This window comes from Silurus aristotelis (genome assembly GCF_946808225.1).
Source record: "Silurus aristotelis genome assembly, chromosome: 20".
In the NCBI taxonomy this organism is placed as follows: domain Eukaryota; kingdom Metazoa; phylum Chordata; class Actinopteri; order Siluriformes; family Siluridae; genus Silurus; species Silurus aristotelis.
The window spans coordinates 21,799,349-21,815,186 of NC_139593.1; the positions used below are offsets into that span (position 1 = coordinate 21,799,349).

Genomic DNA, 15,838 nt, shown 5'->3' on the forward strand with positions numbered 1-15,838 from the left:
GCTAGAAATAATTAGCTTAGCATAAACGCTATCAGAATCGCCGACTTAAGAGCGCAACTAGTCGGAGCTCGCAACCCGCTTCTGTAGCAAACTGCACAATCTCATATATATTCATGTGGATTTAATCGCTGTTTTTTTTTTTTCATTCCATGACTGACTGAGGAGAAGAAACTGATTCGGTCACAAATACACAGGATGGAATTTTCAAGAAAGATGAGAGAAACCTTTATTCATCCCACATGTAGAAATGTTGTTATCTTGTTACAGAAGCAAAAATTGTGCAAATATAAAGCAGAGTCAAAGTACAAAAACCTTTGTACAATAAAATACTAGTTACACTATCAAACAAACTAATTGCACTAAATTATTGTGCAGTTGTTATTGGTCAGGAAGGTCGAATCAAACTGCCCAAAACAGCTGTGAAGCTTTTTCATAAACTTTTGTGTTTTCGTTCCTGTAGAATTTGCGCCAAAACACACAATCCGCCTTCGTTTCAAATCCCCAAGAAAACCTGAACTGCACCGGAAAAAAACCATGTAGAAACCCCGGGGTGATGTGAGGAGGTGAATATCTGCTGGAGATGATGTGTGTGTGTGTGTGTGTGTGTGTGTGTGTGTGTGTGTGTGTGTGTGTGTGTGTGTGTGTGTGTGTGTGTGTGTGTGTGTGTGTGTTTCTGATGGAGATGATGTATGTGGAGGTGTGTGTGTGTGTGTGTGTGTGTGTGTGTGTGTGTGTGTGTGTGTGTGTGTGTGTGTGTTTCTGATGGAGATGATGTATGTGATGTGTGTGTGTGTGTGTGTGTGTGTGTGTGTGTGTGTGTGTGTGTGTGTGTGTGTGTGTGTTTCTGCTGGAGATGATGTATGTGGAGATGTGTGTGTGTGTGTGTGTGTGTGTGTGTGTGTGTGTGTGTGTGTGTGTGTGTGTTTCTGATGGAGATGATGTATGTGGAGATGTTTGTGTTTGTGTGTGTGTGTGTTTCTGATGGAGATGATGTATGTGGGAGGTGCAGTTGTGGCTCCAGTGAAAGGAGACGTGTTGAATTGTGTTCATTGGGTTTGTTGTGTTGGTGATGTTCATTCTGACTTTATGAGATCCTGTGTGTGATGCAGCTCTGATCTTCTGCACTTCTCTAGAATACTGATGGGTTCTGGAGACGTAATGATGATAATGATGGTGGGATTAAGAGGTGGATTGGTGGAGGTAAAACATCACTAAATAGCGAGTTGTGAGATTTTCCTTTATTCTGCTTCAGCAACAAAATGTGTCCAAACGTGATTAATCTTGTCGTGGTTTCTTCTTTGTCTTTTTATGAAGTCTGACCAAAACCAGCCTCATTTATCTCCATGTTTCCCGGTTTAAACCCTGTTCTCTGGACTCTGGATTGTAATTGCCTGGTGTGTGTGCGTGAGCTGCGTTCTCTGATGGAATAAATTCCCACGTTTTCTTTTTTTTGTTCGGTCTGCAGGTTTCCGTAACCTGTATTTCTATAACAATAATGTCATGTGGACCTGCGTTAATAAAAGCAGCTCAGATCCCATTGTTCTCCTCTGTTGCTTTTTTTTTCACTGCTGTGGAGCTCAGCCTATGATTGTTCATAAGGGAGCGTTGGAGAAGACTTGGCAAAAGGCCAGGCAGCTTATAGACTGCTGCATCGAGGCATCCAGGGTTTTAATCTTTGCCATTCTTGGCAGAAACCTTGCCTCACACCCCTCCATTTATTTCCTCGGCTTCAGAAAGCTTCTTGTCAGAAAGCATTACAGTAAAGAGAGGGAAAGTGAGCGACGCAGGTCCAAGATTTAAGTCGCTCCGGTTTTATATATATATATATACGGTATATATGGAACAGATTATCGACCAAAAGGGATTAAATGGGGCTTTATAAAAAGGAGAAATTAACCGGATAACTCACTTTTTATCTATTTAAACTTGTTTTATGTCGCCGATTGTTTGTGGGTTTTCTACGTCCCAGCTGCTGTAAATAAACAAAACTCTTAAACTTTTAAACCTTAAGTTTCAGCTTTGCACTGACACTGGAGACTCCTTCCAGAAATGTTTAATAAATAAACCCTGTTTCTAGGTGTAGACGAACTATACGGTTGCCTAGGGCGCAGCCAGCTGAGGGGGCGCCAGAGAGCGCCGTGTGCCATGCCGCCGCCCTCGACGCCGTACATTCACACGTTTGCAAAGATTATCTAACGTGTTTCACTTTTTTGTGGAAGGTTACGAAAAATTTGTACGGTGTGGGGGTGGAGCATTGTAGTAAGAGGGTAGAGGCATTGTTTGGGGGGTCATCCCCTAAGGGTCTCCCCTAGGGCGCCAAAAAAGCTAAAAACGTCCCTGTTAATCTTCACCATGAGTGAACTACAGTTTAATTCATTCAGTGGAACTGTTTGAGAATGTGCTTCTGCTCCGCAGCTACACATCAGCGGTGGGACGTTTCGTTAATCCGTTTTAAAGTTGGACGAACAAAAAGAGGGCTTGATGAGGACGAAAGTGCCTTGGTGTATTAGTAGCACAATGACAGTACAGAAAGACGTCTTTTGTGGAGTGTTTTAGAGGACGTCAGCGAACGTGAGATCTAAGAGGCTCCTAAAGCAGCCGCAGATCAACATGACTTTGGGAATACGCCGGAGACCGGGAGCCGCTCGCTATCTAGTGGGGAACGCAAATCAGTCCCATGTGGATAAATTCAGAACGTGTCTGTGTACCGCTAGTCGGCTTATACATCAAACACACACTGCGTCAGACGTTCATCAGTTACTCAGAGGGAGTATTAGGCTCGCTAATGAAGACGGATAAATTCACTCTTTCCAGTTTATCTCTGATGCTAAACAGCAATTAGCTTCGAATGATTGAAAGGCCATTATTTGTAAGAAGTCATACCGTATATAAAAGTGTTTTAGTAGTAGGATTTATTCGTTTATTAGTTCCTGCATCTGATTGGTCCAAAGGTCTTGATTCATTTTCATTTCCAGCTAATTAAGACCATCAGGAGTCTCGTGTCCGCCTACGTTTAATGCCCTGCTGTTACCCCAGTAAAATTAGCACGTGTATTAGCCGGTGTGTATATACCCCACCCATCCGTGACACCTGTCCTCCAGCGGCCGAGAGGACAAATGGACGAGTGCGAGAAGTGCGAGCGCTGCTGCTCGGTTAACAGGTGCCGCTAAATTGCTCGTGTTCCCGTTTTGCACGTTTGACACGTGACATTGTTAGCTTAACTAAAACGCAATCACACCTTTTGATCTCCACGAGCGATGCGTGAAAGATAGAAAGAGAGAGAGAGAGAGAGAGAGAGAGAGAGAGAGAGAGAGAAAGAGAGAGAGAGACAGACTTGTTTTGTACCTTTCCTCGCCCTACATCAGAACCCGACTTTACTGACACCCTTGTGGCTGAATGAACTCCACAAATCTTCACAAGCACACTCTAGTGAAACATCTAAACATCTCCATTCATCTCTATATTTTATGAGTAAATCACGAACACTGAGGTTTCAATCCTGATATGAGAGACAGAGTGTGAGAGTTATGCAAAATCAGTCGCTCACTATTATGCAATTAAAAAATATATTCTTACAAAAGTGCCACAAAACATACACAATACGGGCAAAGGTTTGTGGACACCTGATCATAAGATTGGTATGTGCTTCATGAATAAGCTCCATTCTTCTGGGAAGATGTTTCACTAGATTTTTTTGGACATTTTGTGGACGTTCATTTAGCTACAAGAGTAAAGTCAGTTACTGATGTAGATGAGGTGAGGATTTGAGGTTAGGTTTATGATTAAGGATTAAGGTTAGTTTTGGGCTGGGGTTATGGTTAGGTTTGGGCTAGAGATGGGTTGGGGTACAGATTAGGTTTGGGTTAAAGTTGAGTTAAGCATGGGTTAGGATTAAGGTAGGATTAGCGTTGGGGTTAGGATTGGGATGGATTAGTGTTGGGGCTAGAGTTGGGTTGGGGTTAGGATTAAAGTTAGTATTGGGTATGGATTAGAATTAGAGTTAAGTTTGGATTGGGGCTAGGATTAGTGTTATGGTTACAGTTACAACAATCTCCATGGCATGAATATGAAAATGAATAAATAAATAAATATTCTCTCTCTTTCTCTCTCTCTCTCTCTCTCTTTCTCTCTCTCTCACTCTCTCTCTCTCTCTCTCTCTCTCTCTCACCCTCTCTCTTTCTCTCCTTTCAGGATGTATAATTTCTCTCCATCTTTAAGCGCTTACTACAGACCCGAGGAATCCGATGACATCGCCTTCATCTGTTCGACGAACCGCGAGAACGGCATGCTGCGCTGCTCCGACGTCCCGCCTCGCAAAGTGGGCGGGGCTTACTGTGAGATGAACGCTCATAACGCCACAGACCTCGCTCCTCTAGACCCCGCCCACAGGGGGTGTGTCAACTGGAACATCTACTACAACACCTGCAGGGCGAGTGACCACAATCCGCACAATGGTGCCATCAACTTCGACAACATCGGCTATGCGTGGATCGCCATCTTCCAGGTCTTTTATCTTTAATTAAATATGAGTATTAAAATTCGTTATGTAAGCAGAACTCTGTCCATTTTTAATGTTTTATATATAATATATATATATAATAAGAGGCAACACGAAGACTTAAAAATATCTAGATTTCTAAAAATGTTCAAATCCTCCATCAGGGTTCTTTAAAACACGGTTAGAGAGAGAGAGAAAGACCAACATTTCTCCAAAGATCAGAGGGCGTCAGATTTAAAGAAGCATTTTGAAGTCATCTTGCCAAAAAATCAAGCAAGAGATATTCTGAAAATATTCCTCATTCCTCACTTTTTCAAGTGTGCCAATACTTTTAGAGCTAGCGAATTGGCCGTATGTGTATCTCTGTGCGTTCGTCCTGAAAGAAACCTGGAGCTCCTCTCCTTCATTAGGTAAGTGTGAGAGGTTTGGCATGGACGCTTTATTAAATGTGTAAATTTTGCTGATGCGGAGTTGTTTCCGTCTCCGGCGTGCGTCGTCTTCCAGCCAGGAGACATTCGTTTTATTGTAGATGAATAAAGTGGTGACAGAACCGACATCGATAAGCATCAGGACCTGTCACAGGAAATCCTGCGCTCATCATGTTCGGTCCTAATCGCATCGCCGAAGCCAAGAGATCAGTCACGTTCCTGCGCATTCAGGTGCAAAGGCTCTAGACTGGACTAGAGTTGGATTAGGGTTAATGTTCAAGGCATTCAAGATTTTAGGAGAAAAAAAAGATGAACTCTCTCTCTCATTCTTTTTTTCTGTGAGAAGATTCAGTGTAGCTATAAACGGTTAAAAAAAGCATTACATAAACAGCAACCGCTGGGGAATCATTTTGGCCTGAAGGCGTGAGACAGGAAGTAACCCTGGACTCACTTCCTGTCCTCAGGTGATCACTCTAGAAGGTTGGGTGGACATCATGTACTACGTCATGGATGCACACTCCTTCTACAACTTCATCTACTTCATCTTCCTCATCATCGTAAGTACTCAAGATGCTTCGTTACTCTTCCTGCTTGTATGAGATCCTTTTAATTTTTTTCTGTCAAAATACATGGTAGGCCAAAAGTTTGTGGACACCTGAGCATAAGTTTGGGATGCATTTTTTGAACATCTGTATTCCACCTTCATTTTCTCTAGTTATGTTGATCGTTTCTTCTAACGTACGTACAGGTGGGCTCCTTCTTCATGATCAACCTGTGCCTGGTGGTCATTGCGACGCAGTTTTCGGAAACTAAGCAGCGGGAAAACCAGTTGATGCGGGAGCAGCGAGCCCATTTCCGTAGCAACGAGTCGACGCTGGGGAGCCTGAGCGAGCCCGGATCGTGCTACGAAGAACTCCTCAACTACCTCGGGCATTTGTTACGCAAGTTTTATCGCCACGTCGTTCGCTTGTCTAACGAGGTGCGGCGCAAGAGCACCAGCCTAAGGGAGACCGGCGGTGTGGGTGGAGCCAACGGACACTGGAGCAAGAAGGAGAAGATCGAGCTGACCCGACAACTCTTCCATCATCATCATCCTCATCCGCCTCCTCATCATCATCTTCATCACCTGGGAAATGGCACGGACTTCCCGGAAATGAAGGCGGTGCTTCTGAGCGGAGAGAAATGTCTCCCCAGATACGCTTCCTCCTTTCCCCTGACCATTCATAGCCTCAGGGGCATCGGCGTGAACTACCCCACCATCCTGCCCCTGGCCTTCTTCACCCATTCACGGGTTCACCCCAGCTGCACTACTGCCCTCAAGAACAAGAACACAAACCAAAACAAAGACCAGCATGGTAAAAACACACACACACACACACACACACACACACACACACACACACACACACACACACAAAAACACACACACACACACACACACACACACACACACACAAACACTTTGCTGCATAATTCCAAATAATTTACGCCAGTGATATATACAATGAATAGGTGGATGACAGACAGACAGACAGACAGACAGACAGACAGACAGACAGACAGACAGACAGACAGACAGACAGACAGACAGACAGATAAAAACCCATTTGTCAGAAGTATGAATAATGGAAATAGAGAACAGCTGGATCTCGGAGCTAATTAAACATTGAGTGTATATAAAGTGTGTGTATCTTCTGGGTTTTAAAAAGTACTGAAGACTTTCTTCTGCTCTAATAATTCCAAATTAAATCCTAAAGAAAAATGACGATCAGAGCTTCCTAAATACATGGAAGCCCCACACTAATCCTTTCACAGCCCTGGTTTACCCCCATCAACCCTCATAATAACACTGAAGTGCCAATCATTCCTGTTACACTGACTTCCACAAATACTCTATACAACCCTATACCAACTCTACACCGTCATGTGGTACAGAAATATACCAACTCTACACCGTCATGTGGTACAGGAATATACCAACTCTACACCGCCATGTGGTACAGGAATATACCAACTCTACACCGTCATGTGGTACAGAAATATACCAACTCTACACCGTCATGTGGTACAGAAATATACCAACTCTACACCGTCATGTGGTACAGGAATATACCAAATCTTCACCGTCATGTAGTACATTTATATATCAACTCTACACCGTCATGTGGTACAGGAATATACCAACTCTACACCGCCATGTGGTACAGGAATATACCAACTCTACACCGTCATGTAGTACATTTATATACCAACTCTACACCGCCATGTGGTACAGGAATATACCAACTCTACACCGTCATGTAGTACATTTATATACCAACTCTACACCGTCATGTGGTACAGGAATATACCAACTCTACACCGCCATGTGGTACAGGAATATACCAACTCTACACCGTCATGTGGTACAGAAATATACCAACTCTACACCGCCATGTGGTACAGAAATATACCATCTCTACACCGTCATGTGGTACAGAAATATACCAACTCTACACCGTCATGTGGTACAGGAATATACCAACTCTACACCGCCATGTGGTACAGGAATATACCAACTCTACACCGTCATGTGGTACAGGAATATACCAACTCTACACCGTCATGTGGTACAGAAATATACCAACTCTACACCGTCATGTGGTACAGAAATATACCAACTCTACACCGTCATGTGGTACAGAAATATACCAACTCTACACCGTCATGTGGTACAGGAATATACCAACTCTACACCGTCATGTGGTACAGAAATATACCAACTCTACACCGTCATGTGGTACAGAAATATACCAACTCTACACCGTCAAGTGGTACAGGAATATACCAAGTCTTTACCGTCATGTGGTACAGGAATATACCAAGTCTTCACCGTCATGTAGTACATTTATATACTAAATCTACACCGTCATGTAGTACAGGTTCTGTATATACTGAATCTAACCTGTCATGTGGTACATAAAGATAAAATAAATCTAAAATAAGTTGACGACTTTGTGATGTTGTATGGTGTGTGTGTGTGTGTGTGTGTGTGTGTGTGTGTGTCCAGGTGTGTACCCAGGTGTGTGTACCAGTGTGTGTACAGAAGCTGGCAGCAGGCCGGCACCGTGTGAATTTCCCACATGCCCGGTTCCTGCTCTAGAAGCCGACACGCTCAGCTCCGACTCCGCCTGTAACTCCGACTCGGACAGAGAGAGTGAGACGGAGGTGAAAAAAACCAGAAGCTGGGAATTCGACAGGAACGTGGGCGAGAAGCCGAAGAGGGAGAACTTCCTGGGTGTGTGTGTGCAGTGTGTGAGAGGCGTGCTGAGGAAGATCGTCGACAGCAAGTACTTCAACAGAGGCATCATGATTGCAATCCTCATCAATACGCTCAGCATGGGGGTGGAGTACCATGAACAGGTCTCACACACACACACACACACACACACACACACACACGCGCACACACACACACACGCACACACACATTATACTAACTCCCTAGACAATATCATGCATGCAGAATGATAAACTATATACAGTATTTATATATTTATATATACAGTCAAAAGTATTTGGACACCAGACTTTTTCACCCATATGTGGTTCTTTTGCATGCAGTAGGCAAAAACCTGGAGTCACACAATTGTGTAGGACGTCTTTGAATGCAGCAGCATGAACTCTTTCCCTTCGTTTGAACAAGGAGAACCAAACCTCTTCCAGCTTGATGTATGGTCTGCTTTAGATGGGTTGGAAGCGAAGATCTCCTGCTTGTGTCTAAACGTCTAAAAATATCCACAACATCTCGTAGAACATCTTCCCAGAAGAGCAGAGCTCATTATAAGAGCAAATGGAGACTAGATGTGAAATGGGATGGTCAAAAAGAAGTGCATAGTAATCTAATGGTCAGGTGTCCACCAACTATGGTCCAGCTAGTGATAGGAAGATTGGATCATTTTAGTGACTCGGCTCTTTGAATCTCATTCATTACAATGAGCGAATCTTTTTTGAGTCATTTTGTTCACTTGATCACAAATAAAATAAAATGGTACGTTTTTGATAAGCAGATCCCCAACACGTCTACATACACCAAGCTCTGATCCGAGTCCTTCGTTCTTTTGTCACGTGACTCCCATAATTATTGTAACAATAATCTCAAGATTCCGACCTAAAAAAAACTCTGATCTACTGCAGTGTGTAGCGTCTATGGGAATCACGTGATCAAAGAACGAACGATTCGGACCAGAAGAGTCGGGAGAGGAACTGCTCGGAGACTAACAAATAGCTCCTTGAGACGACTCGTTCTTTTGAGTCACATTAAAGATTCGAAATGCACGACTCGTTACTTGTTCACACGTAAGCATGTGTAGCTAAAGTTCTAGTTCGACATCATGGTCAGAAGAGTTTTCAGTTCTCCGTTTCTCTCCGTGGCTCCAGACGCAACCCGCGTCCACTCCACCAATTCCCTCGTGTCGCGTACGAACCAAAACCGAACGAATTCACCTTCATAATGTGCAGCACTTTATTCCTTCTTTTTCTTCCTTTTTGAACTTTGAAAGCAGTGTGATAAAGGCCAGACCCTTAACGAGAACAAATACGAGTGTGCGTGAGACTCGGAGACGATCTGAAACCTTCTCAGCATTGCGTGGTGAAGCTCCAGCAAGAAGAGTCATGGAGTAAACGAATCAGCAGTATTTATACACACCGTTTGAGTTAGTGGCGTGAGTGTGTATGGGTTTATACACTGCGAGTGTGTGGCCGTTTGTCAGGTGTGTGTGTGTGTGTGTGTGTGAGGGGGTTTCATGGTTTCTGTAGAGACGCATCGTTCGTGGTTGGCAACGGTTGTGTTCTGCACCTACATATACACACTTCTCCTTTGATGTGGACTTGTGTACACTTCCTGTCACTCGGTTATTCGCTCTTCCTGTCTGCACAGTGCTGGAGATCGTCAGCTACATCACGCTCGGCTTCTACGCTCCAGACTTGTTTAGAAAGATCTCCACAACCTCCTCGGGATTTTCTTCTTTTTTTCCTACTTGTGCTCTGCTTCAGTCTCGCCTCGATTTTTTCTCATCTTTCTCATGAACAAGTGTGTGTTCACCTGTTCTCCTTCTGTTCTCTTCCTGTTTTCCTTCTGTTCTCCTTCTGTTCTCCTCTTTTTCTTCTCCTGTTCTCCTCCTGTTCTCCTCTTTTCCTTCCGATCTCCTACTGTTCTCCTTCTGTTCTTCTCCCTTTCTTCTTCTATTCTTCTCCTGTTCTCTGCTCTCCCTCCTGTATTCCTCTCTTCCTCCTGCTCTCCTCTCTTTTTCTTCCTGTCTTGCTCCTGTTCTCCTCTCTTTTTCCTCCCTTTCTCGTCCCATTCTATTCCTGTTCTTCTTCTATTTTCCACTCTTTTTCTTTCACCTCTCCACCCTTTCTCCTCTTGTTCACTTTTTATTCTCTTCCCATTCTCCTCCATTACTCCTCGTTCTCCCCCTGTTCTCTGTGTAAAAGACAAAAACGTGAAGCTGCATTATAATTACATTTGTACAGAAATAAAGACATATACAAGAATAACGATTATAATAATGATTTTAAATGAAAGTAGAAACAGATGTTGTGCAGGTGTTCCAGTACTTTTGCTTTGTAGTTTTTCTAATTATTCGTGTAATAGTGGAGTGAATTGAGCCGTTACCATAGCGATGATATCATGTTGGAGCGTTTATATACTGACAGTTTAGAACACGTAGCTGCGCCGGTGTCCGAGCGGTCGTCATGGCGACCACACAGACCAATCACAAATTGGAATCCGTCAGCCATGACATTCAAATAAGTTTTACTGTGTCATTACATTTCTGCTGATTAATGCTTAAGATTCACCATCAACAAAATAACACACCTCTGTGCTGTGTGTGTGTGTGTGTGTGTGTGTGTGTGTGTGTGTGTGTGTGTGTGTGTGTGTGTGTAGGTGAATGGGCTGAATAAGCTGAAGCAAAACATCTTCAGCAAACACACACACACACACACACACACACACACACACACACACACACACATACACACACACACACACACACACACACACTGGGAAAATGATTATTTGCACTACACCAGACGGCTGTAATAACAGGGTCAGCATGTGCTTTGTGAAGCAGCAGAGAAAAGCATGAATAAGGCATCGCACTGGAAAGTGTGTGTGTGTGTGTGTGTGTGTGTGTGTGTGTGTGTGTGTGTGTGTGTGTGTGTGTGTGTGTGTGTGTGTGTGTGTGTGTGTGTGTGTGTGTGTGTGACCAGGTGAGTCGGATGATGTGCAGTAAGGTTAGCGTGTGTCATTCCCTCATATGCATATCAATGATTTGGGGTAATTAATATGTAACGGTGGTGTGTTGAGATAAACGAGGCCCTTTTGTTTCCTAATTTCCTTATTTGGGCATGACTTCCTGCTCAGGTACACCTGATTGGCTGCACCTGTCTCTGTCCCTGTCTCTGTCCCGTCTTTGCCTTTTTCCATATCCAGGTCCCTGTCTCGGTCACTGTCTCTGTCCTGTTCCTGTCTCTGTCCCTATCTCTGTCCTGTTTCTGTCTCTATCCCAGTCTCTGTCCTGTTTCTGTCTCTATCCCAGTCTCTGTCCTGTTCATGTCACTGTCCCTGTTCCTGTCTTTGCTCCATCTCTGTCTCTTTCCCTGTCTCTGTTCGTGTCTTAGTTCTGTCCCTGTCTCTGTCCCGTCTTCGTCTCTGTCTCAGTCACTGTCTATGCCTCTGTCCTTGTCTGTGTTCCTGCCTCTGTCCCCGTTAATGTCCCTATCTCTGTCAGTGTTCTCATCTCTGTCTCTCTTCATGTCTTTGTCCTATTCCAATTCTCTGTCCCAGTCCCAGTCCAATTCTCTGTCCCAGTCTCTGTCCCTGTGTCTGTCCCTGTTTCTCTCCCAGTCTCTGTCCCTGTCTAAAAAGTAAAACAATGAATGAAAATGTCTGTTAATAACAGAGAGCTGTGATTGGCCAGAAGGTGTTCCTGCTTCTGGTCACGGAAGTGTTTGCTTGTTCCCATCCATTCATCGTTTACTCCATCCATCCATCCATCCTACCAACTCTTAATATACCCATCCATTCATCTCTTTCTTTCCATCACTTAGTCCAATTACCCATCCATCTCTCACTATATCCATCCATCTATCCATGCATCTATCCATCTATCCATTTTTTAATCTTCCATCTATCTCTCTTTCCAACCCTGAATTCAACCATTCGTCCATCAACTTCCTTCCATCACTCTGTTCAATCATCCATCCATCCATTTCTCAAATTATCCATCTATCCATCCCTCCATCCATCCATCCATCCATCCATCCATCCATCTATCCATCCACCTATCTTTCCTTCTAGACTTTTAATCATTGGTCCATCAATCAGTCTTTCCCTCCAACCCTCAATCCAACCATCAGTCGATCTCTCTCCTTCCATTACTCAGTCCAGTCATCTATCTATCTATCTATCTATCTATCTATCTATCTATCTATCTATCTATCTATCTGTCTGTCTGTCTGTCTGTCTGTCTGTCTGTCTGTCTGTCTGTCTGTCTGTCTGTCTGTCTGTCTTTCCACAATTTTCTCTATCTTTTCCTCTGTGCCTCTGTTTGTTCTACCAACTGAAATAATAATAAGTCTAAAATTAATCTCTCATGTTCTCTCCCCATCTCTTGTGTGTTTTCCTCTTCTTTCCCTTCTCTGTGTGTGTGTGTGTGTGTGTGTGTGTGTGTGTGTGTGTGTGTGTGTGTGTGTGTGTGTGTGTGTGTTTTCTGCAGCCTGCTGAGCTGACAGATGTACTGGAGATCAGTAATATCGTCTTCACCAGCCTCTTTGCCCTGGAGATGGTGCTGAAGCTGCTGGCATGTGGTCCACTTGGCTACATCAGCAACCCCTACAACATCTTTGACTTGATCATCGTCATCATCAGGCACGCTCTCCCGTTCTTCTACTGTTCTCCTCACTCTCTCCTCCCATTCTTCTACTGTTCTCCTTACCCTCTCCCCGTTCTTCTACTGTTCTCCTCACTCTCTCCTCCCATTCTTCTACTGTTCTCCTCACCCTCTCCCCGTTCTTCTACTGTTCTCCTCACTCTCTCCTCCCATTCTTCTACTGTTCTCCTCACTCTCTCCTCCCGTTCTTCTACTGTTCTCCTCACTCTCTCCTCCCATTCTTCTACTGTTCTCCTCACTCTATCCTCCTGTTCTTCTACTGTTCTCCTCACTCTCTCCTCCTGTTCTTCTACTGTTCTCCTCACTCTCTCCTCCCGTTCTTCTACTGTTCTCCTCACTCTCTCCTCCTGTTCTTCTACTGTTCTCCTCACTCTTTCCTCCTGTTCTTCTACTGTTCTCCTCACTCTCTCCTCCCATTCTTCTACTGTTCTCCTCACCCTCTCCCCGTTCCTCTACTGTTCTCCTCACTCTCTCCTCCCATTCTTCTACTGTTCTCCTCACCCTCTCCCCGTTCTTCTACTGTTCTCCTCACTCTCTCCTCCCGTTCTTCTACTGTTCTCCTCACTCTCTCCTCCCGTTCTTCTACTGTTCTTTTCACTCTCTCCTCCCATTCTTCTACTGTTCTCCTCACCCTCTCCCCGTTCTTCTACTGTTCTCCTCACTCTCTCCCCGTTCTTTTACTGTTCTCCTCACCCTCTCCCCGTTCTTCTACTGTTCTCCTCACTCTCTCCTCCTGTTCTTCTACTGTTCTCCTCACTCTCTCCTCCTGTTCTTCTACTGTTCTCCTCACCCTCTCCCCGTTCTTCTACTGTTCTCCTCACTCTCTCCTCCCATTCTTCTACTGTTCTCCTCACTCTCTCCTCCCATTCTTCTACTGTTCTTCTTTCATTCTCCTCCCGTTCTTCTACTGTTCTCCTCACCCTCTCCCCGTTCTTCTACTGTTCTCCTCACTCTCTCCTCCTGTTCTTCTACTGTTCTCCTCACTCTCTCCTCCCATTCTTCTACTGTTCTCCTCACTCTCTCCTCCCATTCTTCTACTGTTCTCCTCACCCTCTCCCCGTTCTTCTACTGTTCTCCTCACTCTCTCCTCCCGTTCTTCTACTGTTCTCCTCACTCTCTCCTCCCGTTCTTCTACTGTTCTTCTCACTCTCTCCTCCCATTCTTCTACTGTTCTCCTCACCCTCTCCCCGTTCTTCTACTGTTCTCCTCACTCTCTCCCCATTCTTTTACTGTTCTCCTCACCCTCTCCCCGTTCTTCTACTGTTCTCCTCACTCTCTCCTCCTGTTCTTCTACTGTTCTCCTCACTCTCTCCTCCTGTTCTTCTACTGTTCTCCTCACTCTCTCCTCCTGTTCTTCTACTGTTCTCCTCACTCTCTCCTCCTGTTCTTCTACTGTTCTCCTCACTCTCTCCTCCCATTCTTCTACTGTTCTCCTTTCATTCTCCTCCCGTTCTTCTACTGTTCTCCTCACCCTCTCCCCGTTCTTCTACTGTTCTCCTCACTCTCTCCTCCTGTTCTTCTACTGTTCTCCTCACTCTCTCCTCCCATTCTTCTACTGTTCTCCTCACTCTCTCCTCCCGTTCTTCTACTGTTCTCCTCACTCTCTCCTCCCATTCTTCTACTGTTCTCCTCACCCTCTCCCCGTTCTTCTACTGTTCTCCTCACTCTCTCCTCCTGTTCTTCTACTGTTCTCCTCACTCTCTCCTCCTGTTCTTCTACTGTTCTCCTCACTCTCTCCTCCTGTTCTTCTACTGTTCTCCTCACTCTCTCCTCCCGTTCTTCTACTGTTCTCCTCACTCTCTCCTCCCATTCTTCTACTGTTCTCCTCACCCTCTCCCCGTTCTTCTACTGTTCTCCTCACTCTCTCCTCCTATTCTTCTACTGTTCTCCTCACTCTCTCCTCCCGTTCTTCTACTGTTCTCCTCACTCTCTCCTCCCGTTCTTCTACTGTTCTCCTCACTCTCTCCTCCCGTTCTTCTACTGTTCTCCTCACCCTCTCCCCGTTCTTCTACTGTTCTCCTCACTCTCTCCTCCCATTCTTCTACTGTTCTCCTCACTCTCTCCTACCGTTCTTCTACTGTTCTCCTCACTCTCTCCTCCCGTTCTTCTACTGTTCTCCTCACTCTATCCTCCTGTTCTTCTACTGTTCTCCTCACTCTATCCTCCTGTTCTTCTACTGTTCTCCTCACTCTATCCTCCTGTTCTTCTACTGTTCTCCTCACTCTCTCCTCCCGTTCTTCTACTGTTCTCCTCACTCTCTCCTCCTGTTCTTCTACTGTTCTCCTCACTCTCTCCTCCTGTTCTTCTACTGTTCTCCTCACTCTCTCCTCCATTCTTCTACTGTTCTCCTCACCCTCTTCCCGTTCCTCTACTGTTCTCCTCACTCTCTCCTCCCATTCTTCTACTGTTCTCCTCACCCTCTCCCCGTTCTTCTACTGTTCTCCTCACTCTCTCCTCCCGTTCTTCTACTGTTCTCCTCACTCTCTCCTCCCGTTCTTCTACTGTTCTCCTCACTCTCTCCTCCCGTTCTTCTACTGTTCTCCTCACTCTCTCCTCCCGTTCTTCTACTGTTCTTCTCACTCTCTCCTCCCATTCTTCTACTGTTCTCCTCACCCTCTCCCCGTTCTTCTACTGTTCTCCTCACTCTCTCCCCGTTCTTTTACTGTTCTCCTCACTCTCTCCTCCTGTTCTTCTACTGTTCTCCTCACTCTCTCCTCCTGTTCTTCTACTGTTCTCCTCACTCTCTCCTCCTGTTCTTCTACTGTTCTCCTCACTCTCTCCTCCCATTCTTCTACTGTTCTCCTTTCATTCTCCTCCCGTTCTTCTACTGTTCTCCTCACTCTCTCCTCCGTTCTTCTACTGTTCTCCTCACTCTCTCCTCCTGTTCTTCTACTGTTCTCCTCACTCTCTCCTCCTGTTCTTCTACTGTTCTCCTCACTCTCTCCTCCTGTTCTTCTACTGTTCTCCTCACTCTC

At 44.9% G+C, this 15,838-nt stretch overlaps 1 protein-coding gene across 1 annotated transcript in view; it reads left to right on the forward strand.

The window, feature by feature from the left end:
* The window catches only part of cacna1hb (calcium channel, voltage-dependent, T type, alpha 1H subunit b), an 84,245-nt gene that overhangs the window by 45,125 nt on the left and 23,282 nt on the right, over nt 1–15,838 (forward strand). The window contains exons 7-11 of the mRNA XM_083522155.1: nt 4,192–4,504; nt 5,391–5,483; nt 5,675–6,281; nt 7,976–8,328; nt 12,690–12,841. Coding sequence (XP_083378281.1) covers nt 4,192–4,504; nt 5,391–5,483; nt 5,675–6,281; nt 7,976–8,328; nt 12,690–12,841 — 1,518 coding nt within the window. The remainder of the gene's footprint in view (nt 1–4,191; nt 4,505–5,390; nt 5,484–5,674; nt 6,282–7,975; nt 8,329–12,689; nt 12,842–15,838) is intronic.